The sequence below is a fragment of the Halichoerus grypus genome, chromosome 11 (assembly GCF_964656455.1).
Source record: "Halichoerus grypus chromosome 11, mHalGry1.hap1.1, whole genome shotgun sequence".
In the NCBI taxonomy this organism is placed as follows: Eukaryota; Metazoa; Chordata; class Mammalia; order Carnivora; family Phocidae; genus Halichoerus; species Halichoerus grypus.
The window spans coordinates 26,482,433-26,500,486 of record NC_135722.1 but is presented as its reverse complement, the minus strand read 5'-3'; the positions used below and the strand labels follow the sequence as shown (position 1 = coordinate 26,500,486).

General features: G+C 39.6%; 1 protein-coding gene and 1 long non-coding RNA gene across 3 annotated transcripts in view; one reads left to right on the top strand and one right to left on the bottom strand.

The window, feature by feature from the left end:
• Window positions 1–2,840: 2,840 nt before the first annotated feature.
• PRRG4 (proline rich and Gla domain 4) lies at window positions 2,841–17,633 on the top strand. The gene is made up of 6 exons (XM_078058241.1): window positions 2,841–3,084; window positions 3,407–3,531; window positions 8,118–8,281; window positions 9,683–9,731; window positions 11,102–11,234; window positions 16,077–17,633. Exons 2-6 carry the CDS (start codon window positions 3,429–3,431, stop codon window positions 16,309–16,311), a joined length of 684 nt encoding a protein of 227 aa, XP_077914367.1. The 5' UTR covers window positions 2,841–3,084; window positions 3,407–3,428; the 3' UTR covers window positions 16,312–17,633.
• LOC144379426 (uncharacterized) overlaps window positions 7,165–18,054 on the bottom strand; it is a 34,471-nt gene continuing 23,581 nt past the window's right edge. Inside the window, exons 3-4 of one of the 2 annotated variants that reach the window (XR_013442379.1) lie at window positions 9,672–9,699; window positions 7,165–8,206 (exon numbers count right to left, since the gene is read on the bottom strand). This is a non-coding gene — a long non-coding RNA (uncharacterized LOC144379426). The remainder of the gene's footprint in view (window positions 8,207–9,671; window positions 9,700–18,054) is intronic. The other variant, XR_013442380.1, reaches the window with a different exon arrangement.

The window sequence follows — 18,054 nt, the reverse complement described above, 5'->3', positions numbered from 1 at the left end:
TTAAAACAGCAAACAATTGCTGTTGAAATGTCAAGGCTAAAATGTCACAGAAACATCAAGTTCAGTGAAGTTGTAGCTCCTGCTCGGAGTAGGCTGACACAATCATCAGTGTGTCTTTAAGGATGTGGATGTGACCTTACATTGCAAAGCTTCATGGCCGCAACCTTCACATTTCCTGTCACAGTCCTTGAGTCAATCCTCAAGCCCACACAGTAAAGTGAGTTTCCATTTCATTCTTGAGTTCACACAGGTAAATGGGTGGGTATATGCTCAAACTCAGAGATGCATTATCACATTAATCCGAGTCCATTCATCTCATTGCTCTGACTTTTTTTTTCTTATTTCTTTTCAAATAAAAAAATGCTTTACTTGCTGCCCTCCATTGCTTGTTGATAACTCAGAAAAGCACTGGTAAGAGTCAAGAGCCAGGCGACGACTTGGCCAATGACTGTTCAAGACCTTTTACTTCTTCATGCTTCAGTATCCCTCTTTGCAAAATGAGAATGATAATATCTGGCCCAATTCCACAGATGGCCAGAATAAAAGCACTTAAAATTCTTCGGAAGAAAAGCATAAGAATATTGTGACTTTACAAAGTAAATGGCAAAAAATAAGAAAATGAACACAGCAAGTAAACAACAGAAGAAATTGTCAGTTGTGGACAATGTCGTTACTAGTATTCTCTTTTCTTTCTTGTTATCTAATCTCGAAATATCTTGTAATTCTATCGTGGCTGAAGTTTGTATGCATACTGCCAAATGCTGTAATATTCTTTAGGATTCAATATTACAGGGAAACATACAGGGATGGAATTCACCACTGAGAAACACTTTCATTTCTGTATCTGACTCCCCTCTCAGACTATAAACTCTGATATTTGATGAGAGCACAAAGCCTCATTTGTTTTGGTCCAAATAGCCAGATATGTGGGTGGATGCATTCTCCCAAGGAATGTCACCAAAGTTCACATCTGCTTATTCCACAACATGAGGCATCTGACCATTTGCCTATCTCAATATAGTGTGAAGCGCTTTTCCTACATGAAAATAAATTGCTTCCATCCAAAAAAATGTATTGAGCATGAACAACATAAAAGGCGCTTTGCTAGGTACCACGGAGGATGTAAAGATGAATAAATCAGTTCTTGCCCTTATGAGAACTTTATAGGCCCACATTCTTAGATATAGATTTAGATTAAATTCTCCTCCCAAAAGAGACCGTGGTGTTTATCTTTGTGTCCTCAGCGCTTAGTGATGTAGTTTGGCTAAATGAATGAATAAGCAGAAGAATGGGTGTTCTAATAAAGATGTTTCCTGTTCTAGGATGTCAAACACAAGAAATCATTTCTAGTCTTTTCTCCTTCTGATCCCAGTTGCTTAAAAACAACAAAAGGATTGAAGGGGAGAAGAAGGATCTATCATAGAAACAAGCTAAAGACAAGGTGGACAAGTGGAAACCAAGGAGGAAGAGATTGGGAGAAGGGAAAAGAAAGAGCACTATCTCGAAGGAATCAATGAAGACAAAATTTCTGCAGAAAGCTTAGGAAAAATTCACTTAATTCTAAATAATTAGAATAAAATAGGCAATAGCCTTTGTGGGGAGAAAAAAGAATTGGGTGGAAACTGAATTAAACACTAGAAAGGGGGAAAAAAATGTTTCCTCTGATTTCCTGCAAGGGCCAAGCCACTTTGGTCAAAGCATGGAATCTTAAATAATGTTTCAAAGAATGTTACCATGTTATTTGGACAAAGAAGGATGTGAATGTTACCTGGCATAGGTCCTCTGTCTGCCTGCTGCCTTCATTATTGAGGCAACAATTCCCAAACTCTTGGATCTCGGGACCTCCTTACACTCTTTAAGGCTATCAAGGGCCGTAAAGAGACTTCACTTACTTGAATTCTATCTAACGGTATTCATCATATCACATATTATTACAGAGATATTTTCAAAATATCTCAAATCAAGACAACAAAGTGTACTTTTTTGTTGTGTTTCCACATAAACTCTAAGAAAAGTTCAAGATTTCAAGATAACTATTTATGTGAAAATAATGAGGTTATAGCTATCCTGGCAGGTGTGATCAAAGAGAGCTAATTACAGAAGTAATGAGAACATATAAATTTTATTAATCTCTATAAAAATGTACATATTGAAACTTTAAGCCTACTACCATAGAACATACTAGAAAACAGAAGAATGCCCATTCTATTAGTAGAGTGATGACATCATTCACGTCAGATCGGCCTCTGGAAATTTCCACCGGACAGTCATGAGACAATGAAAGCGAAAAAGGCAAATCATGTCTTATTACCCTAATGGAAATAGTTTTGACCTAGGAGACCCCTTCCCAGGATCTTGGAGACGTCCCAAGACCTGGCGGGCCACAATTTGAGAACTAATGTAATCGATTAATTCTAAAGTCACTTCCCGTTTCTTCTTACTAATAAAGTGCATTTTCTCTGATGAATATTTTGTTCTCATTTCCGAACCACCCTTTGAGAACCGCTGACCTAAGGTAACCGCAAGACAGACCCCGTAGCCCAATGAAACCCAAAGCGAAAAGCCCGCGGGATGCGCCCGGGGCGCTCCGCTTACCACTGAGAACTGAAAATGCCCCCTGAATCCTCAAGCAGCGCCGGGTGCAGAAATGAGTCCAAAACCTGCCGCCAAGGCGGGGCCAGAACGGGCTGCAGGCGGCCGGACTCGCCCGAGGCTCCGGGCGGAAGCTGCGGCGGCTCTGGAACCACCTGCCCACTGCCCGCCCGCCGCAGGTAGGCCGGCCCCCGGGGGGAGGAGCGCGGCCAGGTGCTCCCCAGGTAGCCGCCTCCGCCCTCTCACCCAGCTCTGGGCCGCGGCCTCCCGGGATCACCGTAAAGAACTTACCGCGCGCGTCCTCGCGTGGACCAGGCGCCTCTCCACGGACCCCAGGCGCTTCCTCCGCCCCAACGCGGGAGCCTCCCCGGCCTCCCGGGATTGTCGCCGAGATTTGGGGGGCGCCGAGACGGAGGGTCTGGCGGCCGCAGGGACTACCCAACGACGGGGCTCCGGCCCGGGAGCTGCTGGAACATGCGCCCGGAGCCGCAGGTGCGGGGCCCGGAGGCTTGGCTCGGGCGGGGAATGGGTTCCTCGGAGGGGACCACCTCGGCGGACCCGGCCCGACTGGAACGGAAGGCAGAGGGCCGCCCGCGGCGACAGGTCGGCAGAGTCCCGGGGCGCGGCATTTGTCCCTAGGCACTCTCGGGCTTTCCGGGCGCGGGTCGGGACGGGCGACCGAAACCCGCGAGCCGGGCGCAGTCGGGCTGTTGTTAAGAGAGCGGCAGGTCGGTGACTCAGTACCCCCAGGAACTCAAAGTGCTGAGCCAGGGGCTTTTTTGACTTTTTCTTTTTGTTACTTTGTTTGTCTTAGTTTGTTTGACAGTTACCAGACTATGATTACACTGCTGGTTCTACTCAGCCAACTGCCCATAGTTACCTTCGCGTTTCCTCATTGCACAAGGAGTCCGAAGGAGTCCAGGCATGCTCGAGAAGAAGGTAAGCATGGCTCCCGTCTCGAGAAAGCCCCCTGAAAAGCCGAGCCAGGTATTACAAATCTCAAAGGAGAAAGTGTAGTCTTTGAAATGACATGCCCCCATCAATCAAAGAAGCCTTACAATATCCTCGAGTTTAATTTGTGGTCTGCTTGGCAATGTGGTTATGTTAGGTACAATTTATACAAATTTATTTCTGTGAGTTATTTTTGATAAATATATATTTAAGACCTGGTTTGTGGTTCACTGAATGGAACACCTATTTCAACTTCTGAAAAGCAGTGAGCACCGTTTTTCTAGATGAGGCTATGTGGTAATTATAATGAGCATAATTACTTGTTTTTTCTGGAAAGATGGACAGTGAATCCAGGATCTAGTCTGGACTTGTTATGAGACCCCAGGGCAAGTTACTTAACCCCTTTCTGCTTGAATTTCTTCCTCTGTAAAATGATGGGGGTGGGGAGTGGAACGATCCCTGAGGTCCTTTTTGACATCAAATTGTCTGGTTATCTGGATAAAGTCAGATGCTTGTGAAAGATTAGGTTTGGTAACCTAGAATTTCATACCTTGTGGGTTCCAGGTCATAAACAGACTAGTTCCTGTCTGCATTTTAAAAGTCTAACCTAGAAATCAGAACCAGAAAAGAAAAAAAAAAATGGCTTTGGCTTCAGCATCCTTCTCCCTGCCTGGTCATTGTGCTTCCCTATCCCCACACATTCCTGTCCCTTAATCCTTTTCATCAGATCTACTCTCAGCTCATTTTCATTTAGGAAGGATCTGTTACACTAATACTCCTGGATAACTTATTAATGATTAATACAGCTTGGTGTATTAAACCTTCCAGGAGGGTGTGTGTGTGTTTGTGCATGTGTGTGTTTTAAGATGGGAAATCTTAACCCAAAGGAACCAAACCCTGATGGTAGAATTCTAGGCAACTGGATAAGCTAGCTAATGAGAATAGGGAGAGATTTTGGAAGGAGAGCCTTCTTGTTACCTCCCAAATTCCACCACATATGTAGGTCCACTCATATATAAAATTGAAGGTCCATACTCAGTGGGACCAGATGCTGATCCCCAGTATGCTGGTGAGTATATTCATTGATTCACATAATGCAGACATAAAAGACATTCCCAAGGACATCACAAATTATGGAAGGAATTCAGAGACCATACTTGAGTGCAGATGGCTGGAAATATCTATGGGAAATGTAAATGAGGAATCCTATCTATTTTAAAAGCTGATTTGCTCAGTTAGTAATCACTTTATTAACACATACTATATGCCAGGCCCTCATCTAAGTACTGGGGATATAGCAGTGAAAGTCTATAATCCCTGCCCTGAAGAGAATGGAGGGTCAGTTGGTGGGTTTGAAATAGCAGGATGCACAGAAAGCCTCTTAGGATGGCCTAAAATGGGAGAAATAGAAATGGGAAGAGAACTTGAGGAGGCACATACAAAAGGACTAAAGACAGTGTATCCTCCATCAGGGGCGAGAGGGAAAATAAGATTTCTCACTGGAAGTTCAGGATGCTCCCAGGACAAGGAGGTTTGCTTCTTTGGATAACAAATTCAGAGTTACTTAGGATCCCAGTAACAAAGGACAATATTTCTCCTAAGATCAAAAGGGAGGCAGGGAAAAATTTAATAAAGCACCAAAGGCCTAAAGTCAACCCCTGACTGAATCAGAACTTTCACACTCAGGGAAGTGATACACAGTAGCTCCTGGAGGGCACATTTAATTCATGGGTGAAGACTTTTACTGGCATAAGTATCATTTCAGGAACAATAAAAATGTTTATGATTCTCTCATTCTTATTTTCCTTTCAAGTTGAAAGTAGTTCTATTGAGTCCCATCTGGAGGGCACAGAGTATTTTTATAACTCACATAACCTACTTGAAGGGAAGACCAACAATGAGAAATTTGGCACTACTTTCTTAGCCAATAAAATGTAAAGATCTGGCCGTATCTGAGAAGTAGCAATACAGAAGCAGATTTCTAATTCTTCTTCTGAAATTCGATTCCATGTAGTAAATATAGCTAAGTTAGGCAGGCCGTGAGTTACTTCATCACTGGTTTAGTATTTTAAACCTACAACAAAATGAGTAATACCAGACTATACCTATGAATTGCTTTAACTGGTAGAATTTAGGTCCAAGAATTTATTTCCAATGTAGAAAAATTGAGTTCATTTACTCATTTAGTAAATCATTTTTTGAGCACCTCATATGTGTCAGGCACCACGTGTGTGTGTACTTTAGTGGAATTTTTCTTCTAGTGAGGGGAACAGAGTGGTCACAAGTAAGTGGTTAACACATGCAGAACACACCAGATAGTGGTGCACGCTATGGAGAGAAACCAAGTGTAGTAGGGACAGGGAGCGCCAGAGGTGGGTGGGTGGGGATGAGGTTTCAAGGTAACATTGAGCAAAATCCTAAAGGAGGTGAAAGAAGAAAGTTCTATTCAGGGGAAACAGCCAGTACAAAGGCAGGAGAGAACCAGGTGCACTGGAAGTGTTTTTAACAGCACAATGTTAAAAACAGACTGTAGGGGAGCAAGGCAACCCCTCAGAGGGCCATGATGAGAATCCCAATGAGAGGTGAAGGTAACTTGGAAAATTGTTCATTTTGTCTCCTTTTGGTGACAAAATGCCCTCTCCCCTCCCCGCTGTGCGCATGCGTTCTCTCTCTCTCTAAAATAAATAAATAAATCCTTAAAAAAAGGTAAAAAGAATTGGTAAAATTATATATATATATATATATATATATATATATATATATTTATATATTTAATCTAACCCATTATATCCAAAATATCATTTCCAAATACAAGCAATATGAAACATTAAGATATTTTACTTTTTAATTAAATCTTCAAATCCAGTGTATATTTTACATTTCTAGCACGTCTCATTTCAGACTAGCCACAGTTCAAGTGCTCAATAGCAATATGTGCCTAGTGGCTACCATACTGAACAAAACAGCTCTGTAAGATTCAGACCTGTTTGGAAAAGTGATTGACTAGTGGAAAAAAATATCTTGGACAAGGTGTGACTGTTCTCGTGGGGCTAAGGATAAATGGCCAAGCTGAGGTCATTCACAAATCAGAATTAGTCTTTCAGGCCATGCTCTCTCATCAGTCCTGAACTGTCTTTCAATTACCCACTCTAATATATTCTTCCTTTATAGTAATGGTTAACAGTGCGAAACACCAAATTCTTTTAAGCATTTGATGTAGTTTTCAGAGAGTTTCTGAATTCCAGTCTTGGTAATGTGATCTGGAGCAAGATTTCTTAAGCATTCTTTGTGTGATACCAGAATGAGTTTAAAGTTTGTGGGTTTTGAAAATACTGCCATGGTGGGATATTTTGGTTTTGTGTTACCCTGTGCTTAACTCTATTGTGTTTACCATTTACCTTCCCAGAAAAGGTAGAGGGAGTCTTATGAAGCATTGTAGACACATCTTTAGGGGATGGGGAGAGAGAGGCAGCTACTTGTTTAGGAGGGGCTGAATGTCTGTTAATTAACCTTATAATTACCTTATAATTTTTATTAACTTAGAAGTTTAAAATTTTATAAGTTTTTAGTATGAACTTGCTCTAAAATTTTTAACATAAATCAATAATTTTAAAACATAAAGAGATCTTAGTAATTCTTTAGTTCATTTATCAATTTTACAAATCAGGAAATGGCAACACAGAGATATAAGTGATTTATCCCAGATAAACCATCAACAGCCAAGCCAAATCACAACCAAGAATCTCTGTCTTCTCTTAGACCAATACTCTATCCTTTACACCAGACTAATTTTTCTCAGTCAAGATAATAGAGAGCCAACCCTTTAGAAGTAGAAGAGTCTGACCTGTCACTTCTTGGAAATACTGTCTAGAGGGAAAAGTGATATTTAAATAATTTTCATTGGGGCGCCTGGGTGGCTCAGTCGTTAAGCATCTGCCTTCGGCTCAGGTCATGATCCCAGGGTCCTGGGATCGAGCCCCGCGTCGGGCTCCCTGCTCCGCCGGAGGCCTGCTTCTCCCTCTCCCACTCCCCCTGCTTATGTTCCCTCTCTCGCTCTCTGTCAAATAAATAAATAAATAAAAATCTTTTAAATAAATAAATAAATAATTTTCATTTATGCTAATAACTTTGGACATAACCAACTCAAGTATTTTCTGGGCTTATGCTAATATTTGTATGTCATATTTAACAGACGTTATTTTTACTGATGACATTTCTTTTTGTCAGAATTTAAAATCATACAGGGATGCCTGGGTGGCTCAGTCAGATAAGTGGGTGCCTTCAGCTGCCTTCAAGGGTTCTGGGATTGAGCCCCGAAGCCTGCTCCCTGCTCAGCCAGGAGACTGCTTCTCCCTGTGCCCCTCCCCCCACTTGTGCTCTGTCTCTCTCTTTCTCTCTCTCTCAAATAAATAAGTAAAATCTTAAAAAAAAAAAAAAAAAAAGAATTTAAAACCATACAAAAAAAGTTTGGCATAATTTTACATCAAGAGAATTATTCAGTTCTTCCACAATTAAAACAGGAATGTTCTGCCCTATTTTTATCAACCTTTGAAATCTTTCTATTTCTTTATTAGTCTTCACAGCAAAAGAAGAAGCAAACCTTTTCATACATAGACACCTGCTATATAATAGATTTGATTTGGAGCTCTTCACGCCCGGTGACCTAGAAAGAGAGTGCAGAGAAGAAATTTGTAATTATGAAGAAGCCAGAGAAATCTTTGTGGATGAAGATAAAACGGTAATTTGGTTGACAATGTTAATTGGCTGGAAATTTATTAAATCATACTTAAGAAAATGGCACATTAAGTCATCAGAGATTTTATGCTTTAAATAGAATCGAGATTTTATACCCGTTATCCCTTTCTACTTCCTTAAAATGCTAACAAACCTATTTAGACTTGGCTTTATACTTAATTAAATGGACTTAGAGTAATTGGCAAATTATCGATTGTGTTGTGATTTTGTGTGTGTGATGTTTATTATATTTAAAAACAATCATGAAGTGGAATGAATTACATTTTAGGATACTAATTGAGTTAGTTCTCTGACTCAGGCTTCAATCATTCTAGACTCAGAGCAATTTTTCCTACCAGTGACCTTATCTTTTCTGATTACTGTATTTATTAACAATCTATTATGTGCCAAGTCCTCTGCCAGAGACTGAGGATATAAAATATATAGTCTCTGCATTCAAGAGTTTATTGTTTGGTATATCAGTGTAATTTAAGGGAGAAACTTTTAGAAGTTCTCCTTTGAAATGTAATTAAATCCTGTCCATTAATCTTGGAACAGTACAAAACAAACAGACAACACGGTCCCTGTTATAATCTGGCATATTCTTAAAGAATACTGAGTGACTCAAATTCTTTACTTTTGTAAATTAAATAAGCACAGCTCCTTTTCCCCTTCCTCAAGAGTTCCACTTTACTCTTTGGTCAATAAGACCAAGGAACTCTAGGTATCCTTTAAATACAGGCATTAATGGAACTTAGTTCTTTTTTCTCCCAAAATTGCGCCCAGCTTCTCATTCCCTGCTAATATCTGCCACATCTGCTGGAGAAGGAAAACAAAGTCTATACTTTGTAGCTGTGCCCGTTGAAATTTTATTGTTTTTTTGCAAACGCATTTTATGATTTTATCATGGTTCCTTAAAGTCTGCCTCATTCTCTCAAGTAACATTGAACTTAAAGAATCTCAGGGATGTCTTTACCCAGATCAATCCCTTTCAGTACAATCTCCTAGCAAACCGAGGGCGCACCGAGCGTAGAAAAATTCAGACTCCTTTTCAAACTTGGTAATGGGTCCACTGCTTTAGCCTCCGCCTTTGGTGCTGTCACCGACTAATATGATGGTTTCACTGTATGTCTGAGCGGGGACTCTGAGCAGGTGAAGGGAGAGTGGCAGGGGACAGTAGTAGAGACCTGGCACTGGCAGTCATCCCCTTACCAATTCCAGAGTCAGGAGAAACAGTGGTGGGTGGCAGTGCTTAAATTAGAGTGAGTCACGCCCTCCAGCTTGAATAAACTAGTATCCTCTGTGGCACATGCCAAGAATTTACCACCCCAGTCCGGGTCATTGGGATCACATGCAATGATAACAAAACAATGAAATAAACTTGGAAATTTTACCTTTCTCTTAGATGGCGTTCTGGCAGGACTATTCCAAAAAAGGACCAACCACAAAATCAGGTAAGGCAAGAATGGATGAAATTTAATGTTCTTCTCACCCTCTCTCTATTCTAAATACATCTTAGTTTCATTGTTTGAGTTTGGTTGTTGCTCAACATACATGCCTTGTAAATCCAGGGATGATTTCTCAATTATACACTAGGCTATCTAAGACAGAGGAAGCCACATTCATCTTTACACACTGAAAATCAAGTTTGGTGAGATACTAGGGAAATGAGATAATAGGCTTAAAGGTGTTTTAAACTACTCAGCTAAGTCAAGACTTGCACAGAATAAAAGTAGGACTCCATTAGTTCCAAGTAGTAAGCTATTTTAATTATTTTTTCTTTTTTACCATTACAAGTAAATGGAATACTTCTGCTACTAGATAAATTAAGAGGGTTAGAATTAAATAAGTTCTATAGAGGAGAGATCTTTACTTTATCTGTATTATCATCTCTAGCTGCTTTTTATCAGGTCTTTTTTTTGTCAGATCTTCCTTCATTCCCATCAGATAGAGCCCCAGCTACGAGGAGACTTTATTACATTGCTAGGCTAGTGTTGCTTAGTACAGTTATCTGTGTATTTAATACCAAAATGTGCCTAGTTGAACAAAGAATATATTATGTTTAGTCTTTTTTTTTAAGGTTATTTATTTTTTTAGTATCTCTACCCCCATCATGGGGCTCGAACTCATGACCCTGCGATCGCGTTGCATGCCATTCTGACTAAACCAACCCAGGCATCCCAGAATATGTTTAGTCTTGAATACTATCCATTTAATATGACCTATTTAAAGTAAATGAAACTTGGGGGTCCCTGGGGGCTCTGTCCATTAAGCATCTGCCTTCAGCTCAGGTCATGATCCCAGGACTCTGGGATCGAGCCCCACATGGGGCTTCCTGCTCAGCAGGAGAGTCTGTTTCTCCCTCCCCTCCCCCGCCCACTTATGCTCTCTCTTGCTCTCTTTCTTTAAAAAAAAAATTTTTTTTTATTTATTTGACAGAGAGTGAGAGAGAGCACAAGCAGGGGGAGTGGCAGGCAGAGGGAGAGAGAGAAGCAGACTCCCTCTGAGCAGGGAGCCTGATGTGGGGCTCAATCCCAGGACCCTGGGATCATGACCTGAGTGGAAGGCAGATGCCTAACCAACTGAGCCACCCAGGCGCCCCTAAATAAAATCTTAAAAAAATAAAATAAATGAAATGAAATCATAACTAGGGCTTTTAGGAAGTGTCATTTATAAATTTTTGTCACTAGCACAAAGACTTTTTAAAGAAGTCAATATTATTAGATTCTTAATAGTATGCGTAGATCCAGTGTTAAATTTATTGAAATCATAGGCAGTGCTTTTCAGTTGTTATATCTACATTATTTTATTCATTTCTCTTAAGATGTTAACAGAGAGAAAGTTGATGTCATGGGCCTTCTGACTGGATTAATTGCTGCTGGAGTATTTTTGGTTATTTTTGGATTACTTGGTTACTATCTTTGTATCACCAAGTGTAACAGGCAACAATATCCCAGGTAAGTACCAAGTAAAAATATTGAATTCACTATTATACATTCTATATTATTATTTTAAAATGGATAAAAATGGCTGTCTATTTTTTAAATAAACATTTCACTCTGGAATAATTTTAGATATACAGGAAAGTTGCAAAGATCACACAGAGAGTTCCCATCCTTCAAGCAGTTTCCCTCATTGTGAACATCTCACATTCCCATAGTACATTTGTAAAACAAACCAGCCAACACTGGTACGTTACTATTAACTAAACTCCAGACCTTATTCAGATTTCACCAATTTTGTCATTCATGTCCTCCTTCTGCTCCAGGACCCAGTTAAGATATCGCATTGCATTTAGTTGTCATTGTCTCTCCAGTCTCCTCTGGTCTGTGACCGTTGTTTGGTTGCATAATTTAACACTTACATAAACAACGAAATGATGCTATTTCTAAGATCCTTCAAAAGAATACAAGAGGATTCACAAGTGTCAACTTGATTTTTTAATATTTCCTTCTTAAGCAGGAAGTAGATACCAGTGTCCCCACATTGTTTCCAGAAGTTAAGAAGTCCCATCACTTCCTCTAAGTCACATCATTAACAGATCTAGCGATGTGGCAACCCAAATAGAAACAGTGTAATTAGCTTTTAAATTCAACCATGTTTATTGATACTTTAAATTAGATAAAAATCAATGAAATAAAATGGTTGCCACTTGAAGATAATAACCCATTAATAAAGCTTGATAAAAATTCATAAAAGCCATAATTGTTTGGACAATAGAACCTCAACATCCTCATTAAAATAAAAAGTTATTCTCTATTATCTCTATTATCTTCTCAGTAAGTGTAGGTGAGTAAGTGTAAAAATAACCTTATTCAAAAAAAATACCAGGTGCTAAACAGGCTATTCGAAATTGAGGCTTACATATCCCTAGTCACACTTTCAAATTCTGGGAAAAGCTCATGATTGTGACCAGGTGACGAAAGGGTTATGGAAACAGTGGTGATGGTGGCACAACATTGTGAATTTAATTTATACCACTGAGTCACACACTTGAAAATGGTTAAAATGGCAATTTTATGTGATATATATTTTACCACTATAAAATTTTTTCTTTATGGTAAGAGTTTAGGGCAACAGACGTGGAATTAGATTCATCTATTGGAAGATAAAACTAAAACCATGGGGTGCCTGGCTGGCTCAGTCAGTAGAGCATGCGACTCTTGATCTCAGGGTTGTGAGTTCGAACCCCACGTTGGGTGTAAAGATTACTTAAAAAAAAAACAAAAACTGAAGCCGCGAGAGTAGGCAAGTTCTCAGAGTGTAATGAAAGGACAGATGGAAAAGAATAGAGCCTTAAAGGGTACTCATAGCAAAGGTGCAGAAAGAACACATGCCAGAAAGAGGGCAGAGGACAGGGACAACATAAATTGTAATTCTATCCCCAAGCTGGAATTCCTGAACAGCTCCCTGAGGCATTAACATGACCTGTGGGCATGGACAAAGGAGCTTGTCAGAGACCTCTGTAAATCCTATAAAAATCTGAGAAATGAGAGAAATGAGGAAGAACTTGCCTAATTGTTCTTAAGCCACCATCTTTTAAGCTGAGAGACTTTTATTAACTTCCCTTATTTAACAGGTAGGAGATAAGCAAGGCCTTTCCATTTTCTGGGACTTTTGAATAAAATTTTATTCAGTGTGGCTTTCTCTACAAGTCGAGGAGGAAGTCCTGGAAACTCTCAGACTAATGAAGATCTAGGCAAAATTTGTCTTTAGGGACTCTTCTTGCCTTTATCTCTCTTTTCCTCCCCATTCATAATTTTTCTCCAAAAAAGTTCCTGTATACCCTCATGCTTAATAACTGTGCTCAGGGCCTGGGATAGCACAGCCATTATTCAGTGTCCTCATGCATGGTATTTTCTTCTCTCTTCTCTGTGCTTTGCTTCATTTTTCTACTTTTCTGCACCACTCCATCTTCTTACCTTAGGCCTTTTTTCTGTGAAACCTTCTAGCTTCTTCCCTGCTGTAGGTTAGAAGCAGAATTCAAATGCACAATTCAAATGGCAAAGTAATGCCATTATTACGTATGTTTTCTGTGTATGTTATTGTAAAATTTAAAAACCCTGAATATCTCTTATTTTATTTTGTTTTAAGATTTTCGTTATTTATGGGGGGGGGGGCAGAAAGAGAAAGAGAATCTTAAGTAGACTCCACACTGAGTGCAGAGCCCAACGCAGGGGTTGATCTCACGACCCTGAGATCATGACCTGAGCCAAAACCAAGAGTGGGACACTTAACCAACTGAGCCACCCAGGCGCCCCTGAATAGCTCTTATTTTAAAAGCAAGATTAGGGGGCTCCTGGGTGGCTCAGTCGTTAAGAGTCTGCCTTCGGCTCAGGTCATGATTCCAGGGTCCTGGGATCGAGCCCCACATCAGGCTCCCTGCTCGGCGGGAAGCCTGCTTCTCCCTCTCCCACTCCCCCTGCTTGTGTTCCCTCTCTCACTGTCTCTCTCTCTGTCAAATAAATAAATAAAAATCTTTTTAAAAAGTAAATAAATAAAAGCAAGATTATACTTAATGTTAGTACAGATAATGCTATACAGCTCACAGATATTTTTACATGTATTGTTTCACTTTGATCCTCAGAGCCACCCTTTGATTTGAGAGGACATTGAACACTAGGTTTATAAGACATCCTTTTATTTGGGGACTGACTTTTAAAAACTTACTAAAGTACTTTTCATCTATTATCCCAAGAAATTCTTCTAGCAGAGTTATTTGTTCTCTTTCTGTATTTTGCAAGTCTGGAAGTGGAGGAAGGGTGAGGAAATATTTGAGAAAGAAAAGAGTAAAAAATAAGGTCATTGTCAGAAAAGTTTGCCTCATTCCTCTGTCAAAACATGTCAAAAAATGGGAAACACGATCTTTTCATTTCTTAGTTCCTATATTTTATGGAGGAAAATAGGCATACTATGATGTTGTTAGTTTATTTGAGTTGTTATTCGTGTATACTTTCTGATATCAATCAAGATGTGTGTAAGAAATCACTATGTAGATTATTTAATAACTTTGATGTAATTATGATATTGTTTCTATATCTTATATTTGGAAGTCTACATGGAAGAGCTTATTTGTTCCACTAAAACATCTGTCTCTCCTATTCCCTATACGCAAACAAATAAAACTTTTCATCATAAGTTAATGAATGTGGCAAGTGACTAGCCTACCAGGAATCTGTTCCAGATTTCTGACGGGGGAGGAATTGTGTTGAGCCCTCTAAGTAAACTTGTGATGGATGCTCTTAGTCACCCCCAACTATTGAAGAGCTGACTATCCAGTTCCTAGATTTACACAGATCTTCTTCACTTCTCTCTCTGCAATCATCCTCTCTCCTTTCCTCCAGTTTCATATCTCATGATTACCTCCAAGGAAGAATTGTTCTAAGTACAAATTGACTGCCTTAGTTTGGAAAGTTTACAGTATTTTGAGTCTACTTAACTGTCTCTTGTCGGGAAGAATATTGAAATATTGATGAGAAGTTGGGGATTACCTATGAATTTTAATTATCCTTAATTAGCCATAGTTCTAGGAACTTAATTTATGCGTGCTTCATAGACAGCCAACTTTACAGTCTAAACAGATCGATTTACTAATGTTTAAATTATAATTCATAATTCAATAGTGAGAAGGGAAAACACAGGCTCAAAACACCAGACCCCTATTGCATTTCAATTTTCACTGGCTGGTGTAGCTGACAGAGTTTTGTGGAAATGGTGGGGCTTGAACAAGGCCATATATTTTTTTAATTATTGGCCTTAGGTCAACAGAGTGGGGAAAAGACAATAACCTGAGAAAGCAAACAACAGCAGTGAAAGCACAGAAGCAGGACAGAGAATTTATTGCACATACAGAGGAGTGTAAAGGGGGTACCTTGCAAGAGCAGAGAGCTGTGAAAAATAAGGTGAAGCCAGAATAAGGGAGGCTTTAGAAAGGAGGCATGGGAGTTGAACTTGACTCAGTGGAAAGTAGGCTGCAGGTTAGACATTTGCAGAGAAGAGGGATATGACAGAAGTGCTATTTAGGAGGGATGGACCAGGCAACAGGACTGCAGAGGAGAGAGACAGGCATCACCTGTCGTGATTATCTCTGTGACATCAGGATCCTTGGCTTGGAGTAATGCTGCCTTTCAACAAGAAAGGGTTTGGTTTCACATCATATTTTGAGAAAGTTCTCATTTAGGAGTGGGAGAAAAAGGGAATTAGCATGTTTTGAGTCCTTATTATAGTGTTGCAGACACTACTTAGATGCTTCACATATAACATTTTTTCTGAATCCACACAAAACAACTCTGTTGAGGTAGCTATTATTGTCCCCATTTTACTTCAAAGGGAACAGATAACTTGCTTTGGCCACATAGCTATGAAATGAGAGGATCCAGTTTCAGATCCATGACTGACTCCAAAGCTCTCGATCTTTCCCCTATACCAAGACTCTTTCAGGGTATATGGGTAAAATAAAACTGTGGTTATATTAATAAATTGGGTTCAGGGGCGCCTGGGTGGCTCAGTCAGTTAAGCATCTGACTTCAGCTCAGGTCACGTTCCCAGGATCCTGGGATCGAGCACTCCTTCGGGCTCCCTGCTCCGCTGGATTCTGCTTCTCCCTCTCCCTCTGCCCTGCTGGGGCTCTCTGTCTCACTCTCTCTCTCTCTCTCAAACAAATAAAATCTTAAAAAATAAATAACATAAATAAATAAATTGGGTTCAACTTTTATCAAAATCGTCAGTTGGGTTTTCTAATATTGCCATTTTTACCTAAAAATGCTGCCTTTCTAGACCTAAATGCTGTCTCTCTGTAGTTCTTCAGCCACCTACGTAAGAAGGGGCAGGCACACTCCCTCCATCATTTTCAGAAGACCTGAGGAGGCTGCCTTGACCCCGGCACCCCCGGCGGTGGAGGACACAGGATTACCTTCTTACGAACAGGCAGTGGCACTGACCAGAAAGCACAGTGTTTCCCCGCCACCACCATATCCTGGGCCAGCAAAAGGGCTTCGAGTATTTAAAAAGTCTATGTCGCTCCCATCTCACTAAGCCCGCCATGGTGGTATAGGAGATTCCTGTTATTTGAATGGTTCCTTTTCCCCGAACCAAAGAGACATGTTACTTCAGCCCCTTTATGACAAACCGCAAGGAGCAAAGAAAGAATAAGCATGTGTAAATGACACCACAGCAGTTCTGTTGGCATCTTGGACCTGAACTTGATCATTATCGGCCTGGTAAGAAACTCAACATTACCAGTTTGATAAGAAACTTGGACTCCATAGCTTTGCAGTAAAGAAGAGAGCACTTTTTTGTTTATTTTAATGGTTCAGAAAATCTGTGTTATGGATGTCATAGCTAGAACCGGTGAACTGTCTTTCGTACAGATAAAGTTTGTAGATTTCTTGTGTTGAATATTAAAAAAAAAAAAGAGTTTCTGATCATTAGATTATCCGAAGTCAGAATATTAGACCCACTCTTTATTAGGATTTCTTTGTGGTTGGAAATCCGTCACAAAATTGGACACTTCAGTATAAACTGGTGGCCTTAATATAATCACTTCGTTTTACATTTTAAATTATTGCATCGCATTCACCGTATTTTGTAGGTTTTAGTTGTTAACAATTGCTATCAGTCATGTTTTGTTATGGGAGTGGAGTAAGTAATTTAAAAGTCACTTGCTAGGGAGTGAGTTCTTCAGAGGGTACAGAGTTGCAATGGCAAGGATTTGCAAGGGTTGTTATACTTTCAAATATATAGGCTTCAAATCTAGAGTGACTAGAACTTGATAAAGTTGCCCATGCTACTGATGAGTAGACACATCCATTTTCATTGCTAAATTATCTATATATAACTACATGTAATTTTTTATCTTGAAAATATGTTGAAGTTTATAAATAATAGTTCGAGAACCTAGAAAAATTAATTTACTTTCCTGCTATTAAAATAATACCAACTAAAGTTACCAGCAACCCTTTGTATCTCTTAATGTCTGGACCCAAAACACCATAAGGAATCATTTTAACCTATACTTTGTCTCTTCTTTTAATTGTATATATGACCAGTCTTCCTTAAGAATGTAGTAGAATATAAGCTATAAACCTCTGGAGGAGTGTGTTTGCATACATTTACGTGAGTGGGTGTGGATGTAGATGTGAATTTGTTTTCTCTTTGTAGGAACTCAAGAAATAACATACTCCTGAGAAATAAAAGAAAAAATTCTGTTCTTGTTGTTTTGCTAGGCATTGCATTTTCCTATTATTTAAGACCATTTGTAAAATTGTATTTTGTTTTATAATTTTTACAGAAGTGAGACTAAAACCCACATATATTTGCTAATTCCTTCCAATTAAATGTTTAGAAAGTATAAATCATTACAATGTGTGTGTGAGTGTTTATGTCTCTTTTAAGACAAGATTATCTTTTTTTTTTTTTTTTAAAGATTTTATTTATTTGACAGAGAGCCCAATGTGGGGCTCAATCCCAGGACCCTGGGATCATGACCTGAGCCGAAGGCGGACGCTTAACGACTGAGCCACCCAGGTGCCCCTTAAGACAACATTATCTTAAGGCAGATATAAGCAAGACCTTAATCATTACAGACTGCCAAACATTTTATCCTTCTAGATTTTGGGGTCTCTTCAGTTGCTTATCACAAAGAAATCATCTAGCAACATTTAGATATAATTAGGAAAGTGGTCTTTTTATTTTTTTTTAAAGATTTTTAAGCGTGGAGCTTGAACTCAAAACCCTGAGTCACATGTTCCACTGACTGAGCCAGCCAGGCGCCCCAGG